At 37.7% G+C, this 18,311-nt stretch overlaps 2 protein-coding genes and 1 long non-coding RNA gene across 5 annotated transcripts in view; 1 reads left to right on the forward strand and 2 right to left on the reverse strand.

Annotated features, from left to right (window-relative positions):
- LOC126877002 (venom serine protease Bi-VSP-like) overlaps window positions 1–18,311 on the forward strand; it is a 164,793-nt gene that overhangs the window by 62,627 nt on the left and 83,855 nt on the right. The gene's annotated exons all lie outside the window — the stretch shown is intronic.
- Window positions 1,756–5,262, reverse strand: LOC126877003 (dual specificity tyrosine-phosphorylation-regulated kinase 1A-like). The gene is made up of 3 exons (XM_050639868.1): window positions 4,949–5,262; window positions 3,970–4,094; window positions 1,756–2,902 (listed from the first exon to the last, which is right to left on the reverse strand). The coding sequence occupies exons 2-3, from the start codon at window positions 4,090–4,092 to the stop codon at window positions 2,366–2,368; spliced, it is 660 nt and encodes a 219-aa protein (XP_050495825.1). The 5' UTR covers window positions 4,093–4,094; window positions 4,949–5,262; the 3' UTR covers window positions 1,756–2,365.
- Window positions 6,341–7,526, reverse strand: LOC126877012 (uncharacterized). Its single transcript, XR_007694680.1, has 3 exons — window positions 7,258–7,526; window positions 6,474–7,120; window positions 6,341–6,375 (listed from the first exon to the last, which is right to left on the reverse strand). It is a non-coding gene; the product is annotated as an uncharacterized LOC126877012 (long non-coding RNA).

Here is an 18,311-nt window from a genome sequence, read left to right on the forward strand (position 1 = left end):
AAAACTTATGAGTTTGTTTATAATTTTAATAGATTTTATTAATATTGTTTTTACTGGTTTATTAATTACAAGAAAGTTTGTAAAAGACTGAAGTTTTATGTAAAAAGTACAAATATTCTTTCAACAAAATTAGTCAAATCACATCATTATTTATACATATTGTATATAAATAAAATATGCGGATATATTACTTTACCCTAGAATTAAAATTCAATAATATTGAGGAATCTTATTTATTCAGATTTTGTACATTATCGCTTCTAACCTCGGATAATAGAACAACAAATTAAATATTTTTAAACAAAAAAACTTTGTTCCTTTGTTTGATTTCCCTTGCTCGCGTTTCTTAACTACTTAGATATAAAATACTTACGTTTTCGAAAATTCATACTTTACAAGCTACTAAACGCTTTATCTGTTCAGAATAATTTATTGTTTTCTTAACTAGGTACATACCAAATACATCTATTAAGTTGGTATTTCTCATAATTACCAGTACATAAAGCTAAAACACTTTTGTACTATGCTTGTTATACATGGATCTAACAAATAATTTAACTTGTGTATTGTCGTTTGTATATTTTGTTACGTGTAAAATATTCTATTTCTACACTACTTACAAGTTCGATAAAGTGTACATTACACATCGTGAAATTTACATATTTTCACTTGGTTACCCTGCCCAATTCGAATATAATTCAGAACGTATGTGCTATATTTATATATTCTGCATTTGTTTTGTATATTATGTACACTGATCTGATCTTTGTAAACGCGAGTTTTACGATATTAATGAGAAATTTGCCAATTTAATGGAAGTTGTTAATTTTTTCTGGCACGTTTCACGTTAGCAGACATTTTTCTTAAGTTACAGTCGAAAAATGTTTTTATGTAAAAGAATAGGAATGATTATTAGGAAGTTATTTTAAGATGACAAGATATTTCACGTCTTCTATTTAAATATAGCGTTAAATTTTAATTCCGTCAATTCGTATATACTCGTACATCGAATTTCCTTTTCTCATGTCATTTCTTTTCTTTCATTTCACATTTAATTACAAAGATAAAGTGTAAGTACGTTGCTCATAAAATTAATATCAAATGTCGCAAAATATACAAAAGTAAACTAAGAAGAGGGGTACATATTATTACACAAACTGTCGTTCATATTGCATATGTACATATGCAGTATAAAAACAATACTTTTTAGTTTTTAATCTCTTGTTTAAATAATCCTAATATCTAAATTTGTATCGGTCATTGATTCGATATAACTGCGTTTATTGGAAGTAATTAAGCTATAGCCTGCGCACAAGAGAAGAAGGAACAAACACGTATAGTATACACGCTTAAATAACAAAATTAAGTCAGTTTACGTTCAATGTGAACTTGATCAAAGTTCCAGTCTCGAATTATAGAGTTTCTTACTATCAGTTTACAAAATTCGATATTACGATTATGTACCGTATTTGAAAAACATAAAATGCTTTGTTCAATTTTAAATAAAACTAATATTTACCAAAGCGAATACGAAAAAAATGTTATCATCAAACTCAATTTTCAATTATCAAACTTAATCCAGCACAAATACAAATGTTCTTCGTGCTTTTTTACTTTTACTACTTTTCAACTCTCTATAGTTCGAGATTTGAGTTCCGCTAACTTTCTTTCTACTGCGCATGCGCAACAGGAAAACTTGAATTACACGTAATAGTAAAAAGTTCGAAAATCTTATCCTTTCGTGGCAGCGAAAGTAACCTAGGACTAGAGGTTCCATAACATTAATAATAATAAGGCAATAATATTAATATTAATAATAATGTAATCGAGTACTACTAACAATATTAATAATAATAATAATAATAATAGTATGGTAATGGCAAGATACACGCGGGTATAAATTAATCATTCCTTTCGTAATATCTACGACGTCTTCGGGATATTCTTTAGAAATTACTTTATTTCTGGTCAATATTCATTAACGAGCAACTTTTCTCTCTGTTTCTTATCACGATTTTTTTCACTTCATCACAATTGTACCGTTAGAAATTATTCAAAACATTGTTAAAATGTCCATGAAATATATGCAATTGCCGTATTGAATAAGCGAGTAATGAAGTTGCTGTTTCACTGAATAAAAGTGAAATCTCCAATGCGTGTGCTCAAGTATATAAGTTAAAAAAAGATTGGTACATCAATGCCTATTATTCTTAATCAATATTCATCATTTAACAATTAGGACCGAATTTTTACAAACCAACTCTAAACCACGACCCAATTTACAAATAAAAAGATCGATGTGTAAATTAACTATCAACTATTAATCTCCAATCCTATGTGAAGATATAATGTTCGGACCAAATTTCTAAACTAACGTGGACAATTCATGCGGACTATTGGTGGTTGCTGCGCTACTTAGATCCAATGTGGCAGCCGGAAGACCAGGACTGACGCTGCCGGTTGCTTCCCGTGGCAAATGCTGCGATCTATTTAGCTTATTTCCAGGACTCGGTGGCGATCTATCTGCTGGTGTATCCGGTGGCGTAACCACGTTTCTGTGTCCGCTCACGTTCAGATGATTGTGCGTCGCCGCGATCGGAGCTGGCGATGAGAGCAACAAGGGCGGTGGGGACATTGACACGTGTCGATGATGATGATGGTGATGATAGTGTTGGTACTGTGCAGCTCGGCCGTGCGTTGCGTGGCTGGTATTTAGTTGGTTCGTCACGGGCCCGACTTTCGTTGGGCAGCCAGCATGGTGGATGGTTAACGGGCCACGTAGTTGTTGTTGCTGTTGTAGCTGTGGCTGGTTCTGGTGCTGTTGCAGCTGCTGCTGACGCTGCAGCTGTACCGCCGCTTCGCACTGTTCGCGCGCTAACGCCTTCACGGCATTCGTCTTCTCCTACGAAATAAGAATGATAGGTTAGGTTGTAGTCAGGGGCCATAACAAATTAAAAAAGTTATAATATAAGAATTTACATTTTAGTTGAAATGATTCTAGTTACGAATAAGTATTAAAGATGATTCAAATCTTTTTCGTTACCGATAACCATGGTGAAAACTCTTTTGGATTACTTTCAGCCATTGTCAATCTTATTGTCTTATTATACTACATGCTTGAAGTAGAAGGAGGGGTACAGAGAAAAAGACTTTTTCTCGGCAAATATAATCGTTACTCAATTATTTTGTTCAACAGTTTTACAAATCTCCCCAAAATAAACGAGAATACGAAAATACACTGAATATCGTGTGTATGGTTATTTATAAAATCCCCTTGAAATAGTTGCGATCGCGGATCACATAAACAAACGAACCTGTCATTCTACAGAGTATCTTTTTCGGTGAAATTATGCAAACGTAAATGTAACTTCGGTAGATCTCCTCGAGAACTTGTAAGCTTATATCACTCTGACCCAACCAGTCCACTCTAAAGTGTATAATTTATAAAAGGGGATTATATTAATACGCGGAGGATGTGGTAGGTGGTAAGTTTTGCATATGAATGTTTGTTGATACAACGAATGGTTAAATGGAGGTTTTCATGAATGTGATAAGGACTAGATCGAATGTTTTAACATTTATAACTAGAATGCGTATTTTTATACAAGTTTGTAGTTTTACGAACATAATCAAAGAAATAAAATTTTAATAGAGATTTGTTTTCTTATATACGTATATTTTAGCGCATTTTATGCATTTTGCGCCATTTGCGTACTTTTCAATTTCGCACGAACGTATAAAGATCCGCAATATAATTATAACGCTTCTTAAAAATGTGAAAAATCCTGGTTTCCTAAAAGCTTGCAATTGATTTCAGAAAAATTTTTATGAACTCTACCAGATAAATTATGGTAACTCTGAAAAACAAAATTTCACGATAAAATGATTTCCGGGTAAAATACACATAAAAGATGATTTAGACGTGTTTGAACGTGTTCGTTTTCTTTTTTAATAGCGATATGTTCTTACCCTCTGCCACACGAAGACGTTATGGACCATTGCGCATCCACAAAACACGATGCCAAGGCCTATGAAAACCGACGTAACGATTGCCGGCGTCGAATGAAACTGGATGAATGTATACAATATCATACCTGAAAGCATTGTTAGAGGATCATTATAACACGTATGCCATAACAAGCGGGACAAAGAATCGGCGCAAATACATATTCTCAATACATATAATTCTCGAAGCGTAAACTATATACATATGCTTTTAATTGAAATTTTCAATACTAGTTGCAAATTATTTTTCAATTAATTTATTATTTAAGTCTTTATATATCAATTCTCGACGAATAAATTACTTAAATTATAGAGAATCTATCTTCAGACAATAGAGAATTCAATATTTTTGGTCGTTAAGTAATTTACAAATTTCTAAAACGATTACGTTCGAAGTTTTGGACAGTATTTGAAGTTTCTAACATGACATTAAAAAAAAATAAATAAATTTTATGATATAATTAAAAAAACATTGTAGTCTATCATAATTTCTATTCCGTCAAATTTATTAAAACGCAGTTTTCTTCTGAACAGAGTCAAAATGTCCGTCTTGAATCGAGTTCAACAGCTTAACGATCGATCGAGCGAATGATAGCTGTGTAAACTAGCATGACACAACGTAAACTTTAGATTAGATCTCGATCCATCCACCAGCCGTATTCATGCATGACATGAATATTCTGTTTCAGCTCTTTATAAATTAATCTGTTAAAACTTCTCTAAAAGACGATCATTTTTTATTTTTCTAAGAAAAATAATGACTATTCGGCGTTAAAATTAACTTTATTTCCATTGGATTTCTAAACTGATTTCATACACTCAGAGATAGTTCACAGTATCTTTTAGATTCATGCCTGAATTCAAGAAAAATTAAACGTATAACTTATGTACTAGTATCTTTCAAAAGGTTAAAGTTGACAGAATTGAAGGAATTGGTTCTTACCAGTTAGAAAGACGGGAATGCTAATGAAAAACCCTCCGACAGCACATATCCGGCTGATGGATGATTTTTGCAGGTACTTGTTACTCCTGAAACAGACAAAATTTGAAGTGAAAGTCAGTTTCACGATTCTATGATAATTGAGCGAAATATAAAGGAACCAGTTTTTTGTTTAACAGCCAAGAATCTTTCAAAAATTCTACTGTAATTGATACTTCAAATATATTTAGTCAGACAAAGGATAATCATAATCGCAACGTTAATCTTAACTTTAATTCAAGGATCAAACAGTATCATTATACATATAAAAGTAAACATAAAGTCTATCCACATTGTTGTTGTTGTTGTTGTTGTTGTTGTTGTTGTCGTTGTCGTTGTCGTTGTCGTTGTCGTTGTCGTTGTCGTTGTCGTTGTCGTTGTCGTTGTCGTTGTCGTTGTCGTTGTCGTTGTCGTTGTCGTTGTCGTTGTCGTTGTCGTTGTCGTTGTCGTTGTCGTTGTCGTTGTCGTTGTCGTTGTCGTTGTCGTTGTCGTTGTCGTTGTCGTTGTCGTTGTCGTTGTTGTTGTTGTTGTTGTTGTTATTATTATTATTATTATTATTATTATTATATGTTATTCTATAATTGATTTTTATTTCTTTATTATCAATATTATTCTATTTTCTATAATGATTCAATTATAGATCTTATTTTTTGTCAATCATATTTCACTGAAATGATCACTTTGAAAATAATCTAATAGTAAAAAATGAAAAATAATCTTTTTCTACCTTGTCTTCATTTTTTACAAACTCTGTCCACCGCCGCAAACCTATTAAATGCATGAAACGACAAAGCAAAGCTGCTTCACATAATTCCCCGCTCACGCAGTGTCAATCAGCTCACGACCGCAAACGATACTGCTAATTTCCAGCGACCACGAACGATTTCACCGTAATTGCCGGTGTGAAATTTACCAATACGTGCTCGAATTGGTCAATAATGGATAGAGCGCTCTTGCACACACTAATCTACCAACAAATAATATTGACTCAATTGAACAACAGCGCCTAGATTAACGGACAAACCGCATGTTCCAAACAGATTTACAATCACGGCAGAAAATACATGCCGTTATAGATGTTTCCTGGTCAAGACTAATTTCCACGCGTTAAGAACATTGTAACCGGAATCTAGGAAGAACTAGCACTTCCTGGAATAATACTATTGTGTCCTCGATGAATGTCTCTCCGCAATGCCCTCGAGTGAGTTGTTTTTGTCTTTGGTCGTACGACGTCCGGGATGAGAATTCGGGGAACGGTTTTGCGCTGCTTTAATACTCGCACAACCATCCATCCATGGGACTGCATCTTTTTAGGAGGACCAGTGATTAATCTTTTCCCTTTAATCTTTAATTTTCATCTCTAATTTCTCATGAGGCTAAGATTCCTGCATCTTTTATCATAATAATTTATTAATACTATTAATAAATTGAGACAATTTTACACGTCGTATTTTGCGTTATAAGATGACTTGTAATTTGTAAAATTTACCTGTAAAATTCCTTTGTTTGTTTTACCGAAGCAATAGTTGGCATTTCTATACGACAATAAGAATTTGTTAATACTAATAATTTGTAAGGTTATCATGTTATCATTCTTCTAATGGATAGTATATTATTGAAACTTTTTTTAATATTGAAACGCGATATTTTTTTGGAGAAGAAGTGCATAGTAGTAAAGAGTTGAATTCTACGGACGTAAAAAGTGGACATAACATTTTCTGTACATGGAGTCGCCTGGCCTAAACATTTTATGATTTCCGGGCAAAAAACAGACGAATCCAGCGCTGATTTTAAAGCAGCTTCATCCAAATAAGCCACAATAAGAAATTCCCACGAAACAGTTGCGTTCATCCCCTTTCGAGGTCGCCGACCTCTTTGAATGCGTTTCAAGTGCGTCGTACCAATGAAACTTCGAGTTCTAGACTAATTTCTCGGCCTTTTGCGTTAAATTTAACCTTCCGCGTTAGTGTATTTCGGACGAGCTCCTATTTTACGCTTTCGTCGACTTCACCAACGTAACACGCAGCATCCGCAAGTAAAACTGTCTCTTAAATTTGATGTGACACCGATACACGACGAGAAGAATCACAATGCCATTTTTATTCCACTTCGTTAATTTTTCGTCGTAAGGTTTAGCTGTAAATAGGATTAAAAAAATTTAGATTAACGAGGAATTTAAAATTGATCTGTTAAATCAACAATTTCCATTAGTTGTCGATAGATTTTATAAACCTCAGATTACTGAGAAATTATACACATTGCAAAATATTTACCATTGGTTACCCACGCTACACGTAAATTTGATCAATCTACCAATGCACTAACACTGCAATAAATTTCTATTGCAACATTCCACGCTCCTTTGCCGCACCTTAAACTCCTCGCTAGATTTATTCCACCTTAAAGTGTCACATAACTCCTACGACACCGATATCAAATCTTAAACTCCACCAAATTCCAGAGAAACTTGATTTCGTCGAGAGTAAGAGATTAAACTTAAAAAGCAATTTATTTCATCTTTAAACTATCCCAAACTTCTTAAATATAATTTATATATATATATATATATATATATATATATATATATATATATATATATATATATATATATATATATATATATAAAATATTATACACTTATTGTGTGCATTATATATTTCAAGAACTTTGCAATAAAAAATAAAACTTATTACATTTAAGATATGGTTATATCGCACAGGCTCGAATATGATAAAGAGGTTAAATAAATGTCTCGAATCTCCGCAACAAACTCACACAAACCGCCTAAAACACGTATACACAATGTGCATTCACTACGAACTCGACTCCCATTCCCTGCCAAAATCACAGGCATGCAGAGTCAATTTCACTGCTCGAGCTAGTTGAATAGGGAAGAAGGTCGAGAGCTGGAGTTAAGGAGCATAGTTGGTAAAGAATCGCGTGCCGCCGCGCCATTAAGATCAAGCCCACGATCTCAACAATAAATATTAGACGGTTCTCTGACCTGCATTTCGCGTGCGACTCGGAACGATTCAAAAACGCGTAAATTTCCCATGAGTCGAATCAAACGTTCGCGATTTATCGCATTTAGGTTATATCGATATTGTCCACGAGTGGAGGCATTCAAACACAGATTGCTTTGTGTCACTCTATCGTAACTGCCCGTAATACATGATAATTTAATTTCGAATTCTTTCGAATATATGCACGTAACGAAAAATTTGTATTGGTTCGTCAATTGCAGACCAACCAGTTGTTAGCCAGTGAAAATAATGTAGATAATAATAGTGAAGAATTAGCTCGAGCAGAGTAAACAAACAAGGCGCCTTGATAAAAGGCACAATGTGGGTCCGCAAAGTGGTGGGATTTCGGCGCATGCGCATTGTTTCGCATCAACTTACAATTAGACATGCACGAAAGCTTCATTTCTGCCGCATACATACTTGGATTCGCGTGCATGAAATTCACAAAGTAGGTTATTGCTTGAAAAACAGCTTTAATCGAGCGAAGCTTTTAACCAGACTGAAATCAAGTCTTGGTTTCTTTAGAAATTCAGATGGAATAAGAGAAACCTATTTTATCTAGGTTAGGCTAGGATAAAGGTTAGGCTGCATCGGTTGGCTTATATGACTTTCCGGTGACTTTGAAGGGTAATACGGCGCCGGCGGTCGAGAAGGTAACTTCTCTATTGAACGAGATCTCGTTGATCTCGTCTAAGCAGGAAGAGTCTGTCGGCCCTTTGATTTTATACGAGTCTTTCCATTCACGATCGTGCGAGCTGACTACAGGCGACGACACGGACCCCCGACAAAACTGTCTGAGCCTATTCAAGGCGACGTCAAATAGTTTCACTCGGAGAGATGAATGGAGATAAGAATCACCGGAGCGTCTCTGCGCTTCGATGACAATGATATTTGGTCAATCCTCTTCTTGTTTCTCGTTTTGAAAGAAGGTTGTAAAAAAGAGTGCTACTAGATCGTCTAGGGAAATCACACGGTATATATTGCGTAATGCTATTGATTTATCAAAAATAACAAGAGGTTAAGGAGCTTTGGGGAGGTTGATTCAATTTTTTATAACCTGACATCTCTTTGAACAAATGTCTTAAGAAACGCTTGAATAAAATGTTAAAAAAAATAATAATTATGAAATCTTTTCCTGTATTTTTAGACAATAAGATTTACTATATCCTACGCCATAATAAGAATCAATTTGCTATGAACTGGTATCTCGGAAATTGTAAGAATTCAGAAAATATAAGGAGGCCGGAAGAGGTAAATGAAATCCACAGAAACATTGACCCAACCTCAGCCCAGTTAGCCAACAAACTAAAATATCTCGCTGCCTTTTCTATATTTACGACCAGAACGTGGTCATTAATTGAGTCTAGCGACTGCACCGTAGACGAGTCACTGACCGATGTTGCTTTAATGGATATGCGGAAAATCACGTGTTCCAGGTTCCAGGGATGTAGTTGTTTTCATTTCCGGAGAATACGGTCGACTCGCGTGTGTATACCAATCTATCTGAGGATAGGTGTTCCTTAGAATTACCAACTATATTACTTTCAACCTTGTGATTAAAATTTTTAAACGTCACTTAATAGCAATTCAGTCGAGTAAGCACAAACTTTCAAATGTCCTAATTTTCAAATCTTTATATTTTTTAATCTCAAAGATATTTTATTATTTGCCGTAGATCAAGCTTCGTGTTACCGGTACTGTAACATTACAATCCTACGAGAAGCAGAAAATAGTGAAAAAATCTGACCTAATAGATAGTAGTCAATATTCCTTTGACGCGTCTTATGCGAACCGCAGTTAGAGGAAATGCAAATAAGCTCTTGCGAAACGGTTTGCCGCACGACAAGCCTGCGAACAACGCCCAATGCAAGTTCGGTGGGAGTTACAGGAAGAGGGACGTCTAAAATCAACTAGGAATCCCTATTCAATCGTCTAATTTTCGATTCCGGCATCGAACTTCCCGAAGAAAATTAAATACAATTCCGACTCGAGATTTAATTTCAGTCTCGTAGCTAATGCAATCTAATCGCGTTTGCAAGGCTACGCTTCCGGTCAGAAGCCACGCGCTTCGATCGCGTACTTTCCGCATCGGAAGCGTACGCTTCGGTACGAACCGCGTCGATTTTCAAAGGAATCATTGGACACCGGAAGAAGAAGAAGGAGGAAGAATAAAAGCACGTAAACCGGCAGGAGGTCAATCGAGACAAAATCGATATCGTTGAAAGCCGAAAAAAGACCCGAATTTAGGCTACAGTACATATTCGAATTGAATATATTCAAGGTTTAGATTTTCTTCTCCTGAAAATTATAAACATAAATGAGTCGACAAGCGATCTTGAAAAGCGTCTGTTCCATCTAGATTATGTAAATTGCGTGAATTACCGTTAGCCATAATTCATAATTTATCGAAAAAGCGCGCTTCTTCTCAACTACGCTTTCCCCTACCAGCACCGACATTATCGGCAGATCGATAAGTATCAAAATACCACAAAGATATTAATCTCATCTTTCTTCTAACCGCGAAAAAATGCCGCGCAAATGATAAAACAACAGATCAGCCAGAAACATCGAATTCTCCACGCTTCCGACTGCAAGAAGAAAAACAAAGTTATTTGTGTATGATGGAAACGTCTCTGGACGATGCTCTTAAGCGGTCGAGTGCGCGCGAGAATAGCATCGCGGATCGGCATTTCCACGGTGAGGATTGTAAAACGGTTACGCAGATGATGGATCATACGCATGGACCGTAGAGACTATCGTGAATGATGGATCAGACACACATACGCGTTCTTCGCTCTTCCGATATTTTTCGTAACAACTGCTGCGATCTCGTCATTGGAAACGATCTCGGGAAATTCAATCGAATATCGAGGAAATTTATAGAAAGCTACAGCTGTGTTCGAGCATTATTCTAGAGAAAAGTGATTAACTCTATGAGACTAACGATACAATACGTCTCAAGATAACTTTTAGGAAAATGATTGTAAAATTCTTTAAAATTCTTTCGACACTTTTCGGTATATTCTTGTCATTGATTCTGAAAGTATTTGATTAATTTGCTGGTTAATAGGAAGTTGGTTAAAACCGAAGTTAGTTAAAGAAATAAGTAAACACGAAACCCGTGGATACTCTAGACATATGATTCTACCTGCACGCGACAAAAATATTCATGATCTGAACAAGGAAAGAAGTGTTGTTAGATTCGCGTCATGCTGCAAATGAAAGATTTACAGCTCGAACCCAATTATCTGTTACATTACATTCTCGGGCACGTGTAGGCTGAACGTCATGATATATGAACACAAGTATAGAAAGAACAACATGGATATTTCGCGCGAAGAAAACGAAGCTTCACATATACAGTGTATAACCACTCGACAGTATTTGCTCACGAAAAATACGAGTTGTTAAAGTCTAACAAAAATTACGTATACAGTGGCAAAGAAGAAAACTGTTATGCCGTTTACTCTTATTTCTAATTGACAGAAAGTCGTCAACGAACAAAGAGCGCTTTTTCTTATCCTCTGTACCTTCGCGAAGCAATCACAGAAATTCTCCAAAATGCTTCGTGTCGACTAAACAAAGAAAAAAAAAAAATGACAGCTGCTAAGAGCAAACTACCTCCGGAATTTTCTTCGTTTCTAAGTGAACCAGGAAGAAAGAAGGGAAGGGTTAATGACGCCGAAACTGAAGAGTGGCCACGGATCGTTTGAAAGGGGCCACGACAACCGTTACGATTCAGTCGCACCTGTTCCTCTTCCTAGGTTACCACGCCGAACCATTGCGCGCTTTTACGAGCGTTCCCGCGATAGTTTCCTGGCACTTGCTCGCCCTTTCATCGAAGGGTCGATCGGTTAATTTAAACTCTCGAAGGCTTTGTCCAGTCGGTAACATCGATAAGCTTAAGTCGAAATACGGATTTCTCGTAAATTCAGAATTTTATTGCCACCAGGATGTATATGGAGGCGACAGATGAAGAACACGATGTAAATTAGATTTCTTGCTTTTATAGAGAAGCAATTTTTAAATTGAACACCAGTCGTCGATCGGTTCTGTAGATCGTTTTTAATAACAAAATAAATTTGGTTAGTCCATAAAGGTTTGTTCGTGTGAATCTTCCCATAGATCATCCGTAACGTAAATACCGCTATAACCGGCTGCAGATACATTTTCCTTGAACATGTGGCGGCACTTGACAGTAAACTTCCCAACAGTTTACGTCGCGTGACGCACGACACAAAGACCCTATACCTGCGGACAAGATGATTGCCAGATGTCGATACATTCGTACCGAATATTTCCAGCTAGCCAAGGGACCGCTATAAATCTTAGGATTTATTTTAGCTAAGGTCCTCCAAAGAGACAAACAGTCTTTGTTTATCAGTCTCGAAGTCGACCACCTACCACGGGGACACACGAGAAATCTGCTATCTCTCACGTACGACGCTGCCCGCTAGCAACACCCTCTCAAAGCTTTTCTCAACGAATCCGATGCCTTCGCATCCTTAGACACATCCCAACGAGTCTTCCTCCGCAGCAGCATCGCGACAAAAATGTCAGTCTATTACCGCGAGTTACCGCAGTATATCACGATCGTTATACTTACACGGTTCGAGCCGAATAATTATCTAAGCTCTCGACATCTCGTGCAATCATTGTCCGCACTCGCAGCGTATCTCGAATCGTAGCTATCCAAGCTCTATCTTATAACCGCGCATTCGCGAACCGAATACAATCGCGAATCCTGTATCAAGTGTACTCATTGACATTAGAGTGAATAAACATTTATCGTTCAAGAAATCTGAGAAATCTGAGTCGAAAGAGAACACAGCTAAGTGTCCCTTACCCTTTAGGGAGAAGAAAATCCCACGCACCTAACCCCAACCCGAATACTAGCCTCACAGCCTCACGACTAGTTGTTCATTCCGAATTAACTAGCTCGATGATGGCCCAGCAACCGCGACCAGGCTCTCCGGAGCAGACTCGCAGCTACCCCGTGCTACCCCCCCCCCCCCCGTGGCAGAAGTGTAGCAGAACTCTCCGCACTAACGACGCTAACACTACAAAGAAAAGGAAAATAGAAACAGCAACGCAAATAAACACACACAACAGGTTCGCCGTATTGGAATCCTCAAACGACGCCATGGAAATCGTAGAACCGCCACCAAACCAACACTCACAGAGAATCCCCCCTCCCCCATCAATATTTGTGGACGACGTCATTGACATACAGACAATGATCAAGTCCCTAGAGAGAGATATCAGCAAGGAGGAATATAACCTTAAGATAAGCAACAACAAAGTAAAAATACTACCGACGAACCCAGAAGCTTACAGAAAACTCACCAAGACACTCAGGACCCTGAACGCCAACTTCCACACCTACCAGCTCAAACAGGAAAGGCCTTTCCGGGTGGTCCTACGAAACATACACCACTCAGCAGACATAGACGAACTAAAATACGAACTCTCAAAACTCGGCCACGAAGTCATCAACGTAAGTAATATAAGGCATAGAGTCTCGAAAGACCCGTTATCCTTATTCTTCCTAGACATTAAACAAAAGCCGAACAATAAGGAAATCTACAACATCAGTCGCCTAATGAACGCGATAGTAAAGATCGAACCACCGCTCGTGAAAAAAGAAATAGTGCAGTGCAAAAGGTGCCAAAGGTACGGTCATACGCAGAAATACTGCAACCATACTTTCCGCTGCGTTAAATGCGCAGGCACTCACTCCACTGACCAGTGCGCCAAATCACCGGAAACCCCAGCGAAATGCATCCACTGCCAAGGGGACCACCCTGCCAACTACAAAGGCTGCCCAGCATATAAAACACTATACACGAACAGGTACCCTAAGCTCAGAGCAAAAGAGGTATCCAACCAAACACCCAGCCCGCCGAAATTCACGACTACCCCAACCCCCTCAACCAACCAAACACCCAGTCCTACCATCTCCAAATTCATCTCCACCTCAACCTCCTATGCCCAAGCAGTACAAGGCATCCAAAATAACCCGAACAGCCAAAGGAACCTTCCCCAAAACAGTGTCCCCAACCCACCTAACACAGACAACTCCTCAAGGCTTGAAAAGCTAATAGAGAAACAATCGGAGCAAATAAATCACTTGCTATCGCTACTAACACTCATTGTGGAAAAATTAGCACGCCCCGACTCAAAATAAAACCAAGGCGCATAGCACTCTGGAACGCCAACGGTCTAGCGCAACACAAACTTGAACTAGAACTCTTCTTAAAACACCAGCAAATCGACGTAATGCTCGTATCGGAAACCCACTTCACCGACAAGAGCTACCTGAAAATAAATGGTTACAAATTCTACCATACCCAACACCCCAGCGGAAAGGCCCACGGTGGCACCGGAATAATAATCAAAGCAAGTATTAAGCACTACGAACTTCCATCATTCCAGAACCTCCAAGCAACAAACGTAGCAATAGAAGACTGTCATGGCTCAATCACCACCTCAGCAGTATACTGCCCTCCCAGACACTCCATCGCCAAAGAAGACTTTGATAACTTCCTGGACACCCTGGGCAATAGATTCATAGTTGGAGGAGACTATAACGCCAAGCACATCCAATGGGGCAGCAGACTGGTTACAGCAAGAGGCAAAAACCTCTTAAACAGCATAATAAACAACAACCTCAACTACCTCACCACATACGAACCCACATACTGGCCCACTGACACCAACAAAATACCCGACCTTCTCGACTTCTTCATAACTAAAAATATCCCATCAAGACACGTCCAGATCAACTCCTCGGCTGATCTCTCCTCTGATCATTCTCCCGTGATAGCAACAGTCAGTTCAACAATCATCGAGAATACACCTAATGGCTCCATTCACAACCAACACACCAACTGGCAGCTCTTCAGAGAAGTCTTTACACACTCGACCTCAGAGCCTTCACCCCACTAAAAACAAAGGAAGATATCGAAGCAGCCACGGAATACTTAAACACGAGCATAATAAACGCAATCCGCCTCTCCACACCGACAAAGCCATCTAACAGCAAACAAGAATATCCCCAATACATACTAAAAAAAAAATAGCAGAAAAACGTAGACTAAGAAGAGTATGGCAGACCCATAGAACACCGGAGGACAAACGCAAACTTAACAACGCAACTAGAAAGCTATCCAGAACCTTAAGAAACTATAAAAACGACTGTTTCCATAAATACCTCGCCAGCTTATCCCCCACAGCCGACGCCAACTACTCACTATGGAAGGCCTCCAGGAAACTCACACGCCCCCCACAAATAATCCCACCTATCCGCCGTCCGCAAGGTGGATGGGCGCGAAGCCCTATAGAAAAAGCCGACCTGTTTGCAAAACACTTGTCAAAAGTATTCAAACCCCATTCCCCCAAAGCCGCCGCGGACGTTACTGAATACCTGCACACCCCCTTCCAAATGTCCCCTCCTATCGAACCCTTCTCCTCTGCAGAGACTATAGAAACAATCAGTCGCCTAAACCCCAAGAAAGCAGCAGGACACGACCTAATAGGCAATAGAGCAATCAAGGAACTTCCCACAAAAGGGATAGCACTCATCACATCGATTTTTAATGCTATCCTTCGCCTGGAACACTATCCTAAGGCTTGGAAAATCTCATTGATTACCCTCATCCCTAAACCCGGTAAACCGATATACGAAACCTGCTCCTATCGCCCAATCAGTCTTTTACCTACCCTGTCCAAACTATTCGAGAAGATGCTCACGAACCGACTCCTTCCAATCCTAGAGAACTTGAAAACACTCCCAGATCACCAATTCGGCTTCCGAAAACATCATTCTACAGTAGAGCAAATCCACCGCTTAACTCATACGATCAGCCAAACACTCGAAAAGAAAAAATATTGCTCAGCGGTTTTCCCAGACATCCAACAGGCATTCGATAAAGTATGGCATGAAGGGCTACTATACAAACTTAAAAAGATCCTACCCCACCCCTACTACTCCATCCTAAAATCTTACCTAACCAATAGACAATTCATGGTTAAATGCCTAGACGCCACTTCCGCAACATTCCCAATAGAAGCCGGCATACCCCAAGGTAGTGTCCTCGGACCCCTACTGTACTCCATCTACACTGCCGACCTACCTATATCAAACGATATAACAATAGCGACATTTGCAGACGACACAGCGCTATTGGCTACCCACGCAGACCCGGTAATAGCCTCATCCACTCTCCAGCGAAGTCTCGACTCCATGGAAAAGTGGTTTCACAAATGGGGCTTCAAAGTCAACGAAAAGAAATCCTCACATGTAACCTTCACGCTCCGAAAACAAACCTGCCCCCAGGTCACCATCAACAATGCAACAGTTCCTAGCAGGGACACAGTCCGATACCTGGGCATGACCCTGGACAGGAGACTAACGTGGAAGACACACATCTCAGATAAAAGGAAGCAACTAAAGGACAAACTAAAAAAACTCTATTGGCTCACGGGCCGACGCTCCAAACTAAATATACAGAATAAAATTACCCTCTACAAGACCGTAATAAAACCTGTCTGGACCTACGGAATCCAACTATGGGGAACAGCAAGTAACTCCAACATTGAAATACTCCAACGCTTTCAATCGAAAACGCTAAGATCCCTAATTGACGCACCTTGGTATGTAACCAATGAAACAATACACCGCGACCTCAAGATACCCACCGTCAAAGAGGAAATAGCAAAATATAGCGACAGATATAGCAAAAGAATCAACAAACACCGAAACCCCCTAATCACTGGACTACTCGATACGACGGACCAGATTCGCAGGCTGAAGAGGCACTACCCGCTAGACCTAAACGTTAGATTCATTTAATTATCCAAATTAAGCATATGCACTTACTTATATTACTTATAAATTATACCTATCTATAATAAGTATTAACTTATTGTAAATAAACAGCCATGTCACTGCGCCACGCCAGAAAAATTACTGAAAATTCTCAACGCGAGAATTGATTGTAATCTCAACAAATAAATAAAAAAAAAAAATACAATAACACATTTCATTTTAAATTAAAACGAGAATAAATACTATTGTGTATAAATTTAATAGAACGACACACGTGATTTGTAGTCAACACTGTGACAGTTTGTGCAATTACCTTTTAATCGAGTGGAAACGAGAGCATTTTCAAATTTCTATTAACCAACGGTATTATCAATCAATTTTAACAATGATTGAAGGTTGCAAAATTAAATATAAAATGATTTATTAATAGCATACGTAGTGTTAAATTTGCAAACAAGCAGCGTATCTTTTAAGAATAATAAAGACACCAGAAAATAAAGATAATATTCTAATTACATTGCAAATTAATGAATAATTTAAGAAATGTATTTTTGTTATATTAATGTATCACAGATTCTAGGTAAAGTATTAATTTAATTTACTTATTACTTAGGAGATTGTATTTGAAATATAATTACAATTTGTAAGGTGTAATCAGCACACCTTTAAGCTAGTAGATATTTGGTAGCAGTTCTCAAGTCTTTGTGCAATATAGCACAATTGAGTTTAACCGAGTTTAATCCCTTTGACCAGCCAGCTTCCAATTTCATTTATGGCATAATCTCCTGACAATTTCATGCCCTTCAGAAGAAACACAATGTCCTATTATCGTTTTGTGATCGTTGAATATGATCCGTTTTCTGTTGTTTTTAGATTCAAGTGACGAAAACTTATGAAATGATATTTTAAGTTTAAACTGATCAATTAATTTAATTAATTGATTTATTGTAGCAACAATGGTAAATTGTTTAAATAGAGAAAGAAATTTACAACGAAAAATGTATGAATGTAATATTTGAAATCTAAAATGATAAATTATTGTGCGATAATAATAAAACTCGCAATGTCAGCACATGGTCTCATTAGAACGTGTTTAACGAGCGTAGCGTAAGCGTGAAAATGAAAACGTTGAGGCTCTCGTGGTGTAAAAAGGCTAAATTCCTCATAAAAATACAGGAAATGAGAGGGAACGTTCGCCCTTGAACACATAAAACCAAAAAAAAAAAAAAAAAATAGAAAAGGAAAAAAACCACAAATTTTAGTGAAGCTATTTTACTGAAACTTATATCATTTTAACAGCTATATATAAAACGTTGAATTATTTCCTTTCGCGCAGAGCAATTTTACTTCAAATTTCTAGCTTCAGAATGATAATTACGTATTTGTAATTATCAACAAGCTTTAAAAATATGGAATATTCAGCCAGATGAAATATAGGTAAAGTATTTAGAAGAAAAAAGATTGAAATGTTTTA

Source organism: Bombus huntii, unplaced genomic scaffold (assembly GCF_024542735.1).
Source record: "Bombus huntii isolate Logan2020A unplaced genomic scaffold, iyBomHunt1.1 ctg00000110.1, whole genome shotgun sequence".
Lineage (NCBI taxonomy): Eukaryota > Metazoa > Arthropoda > Insecta > Hymenoptera > Apidae > Bombus > Bombus huntii.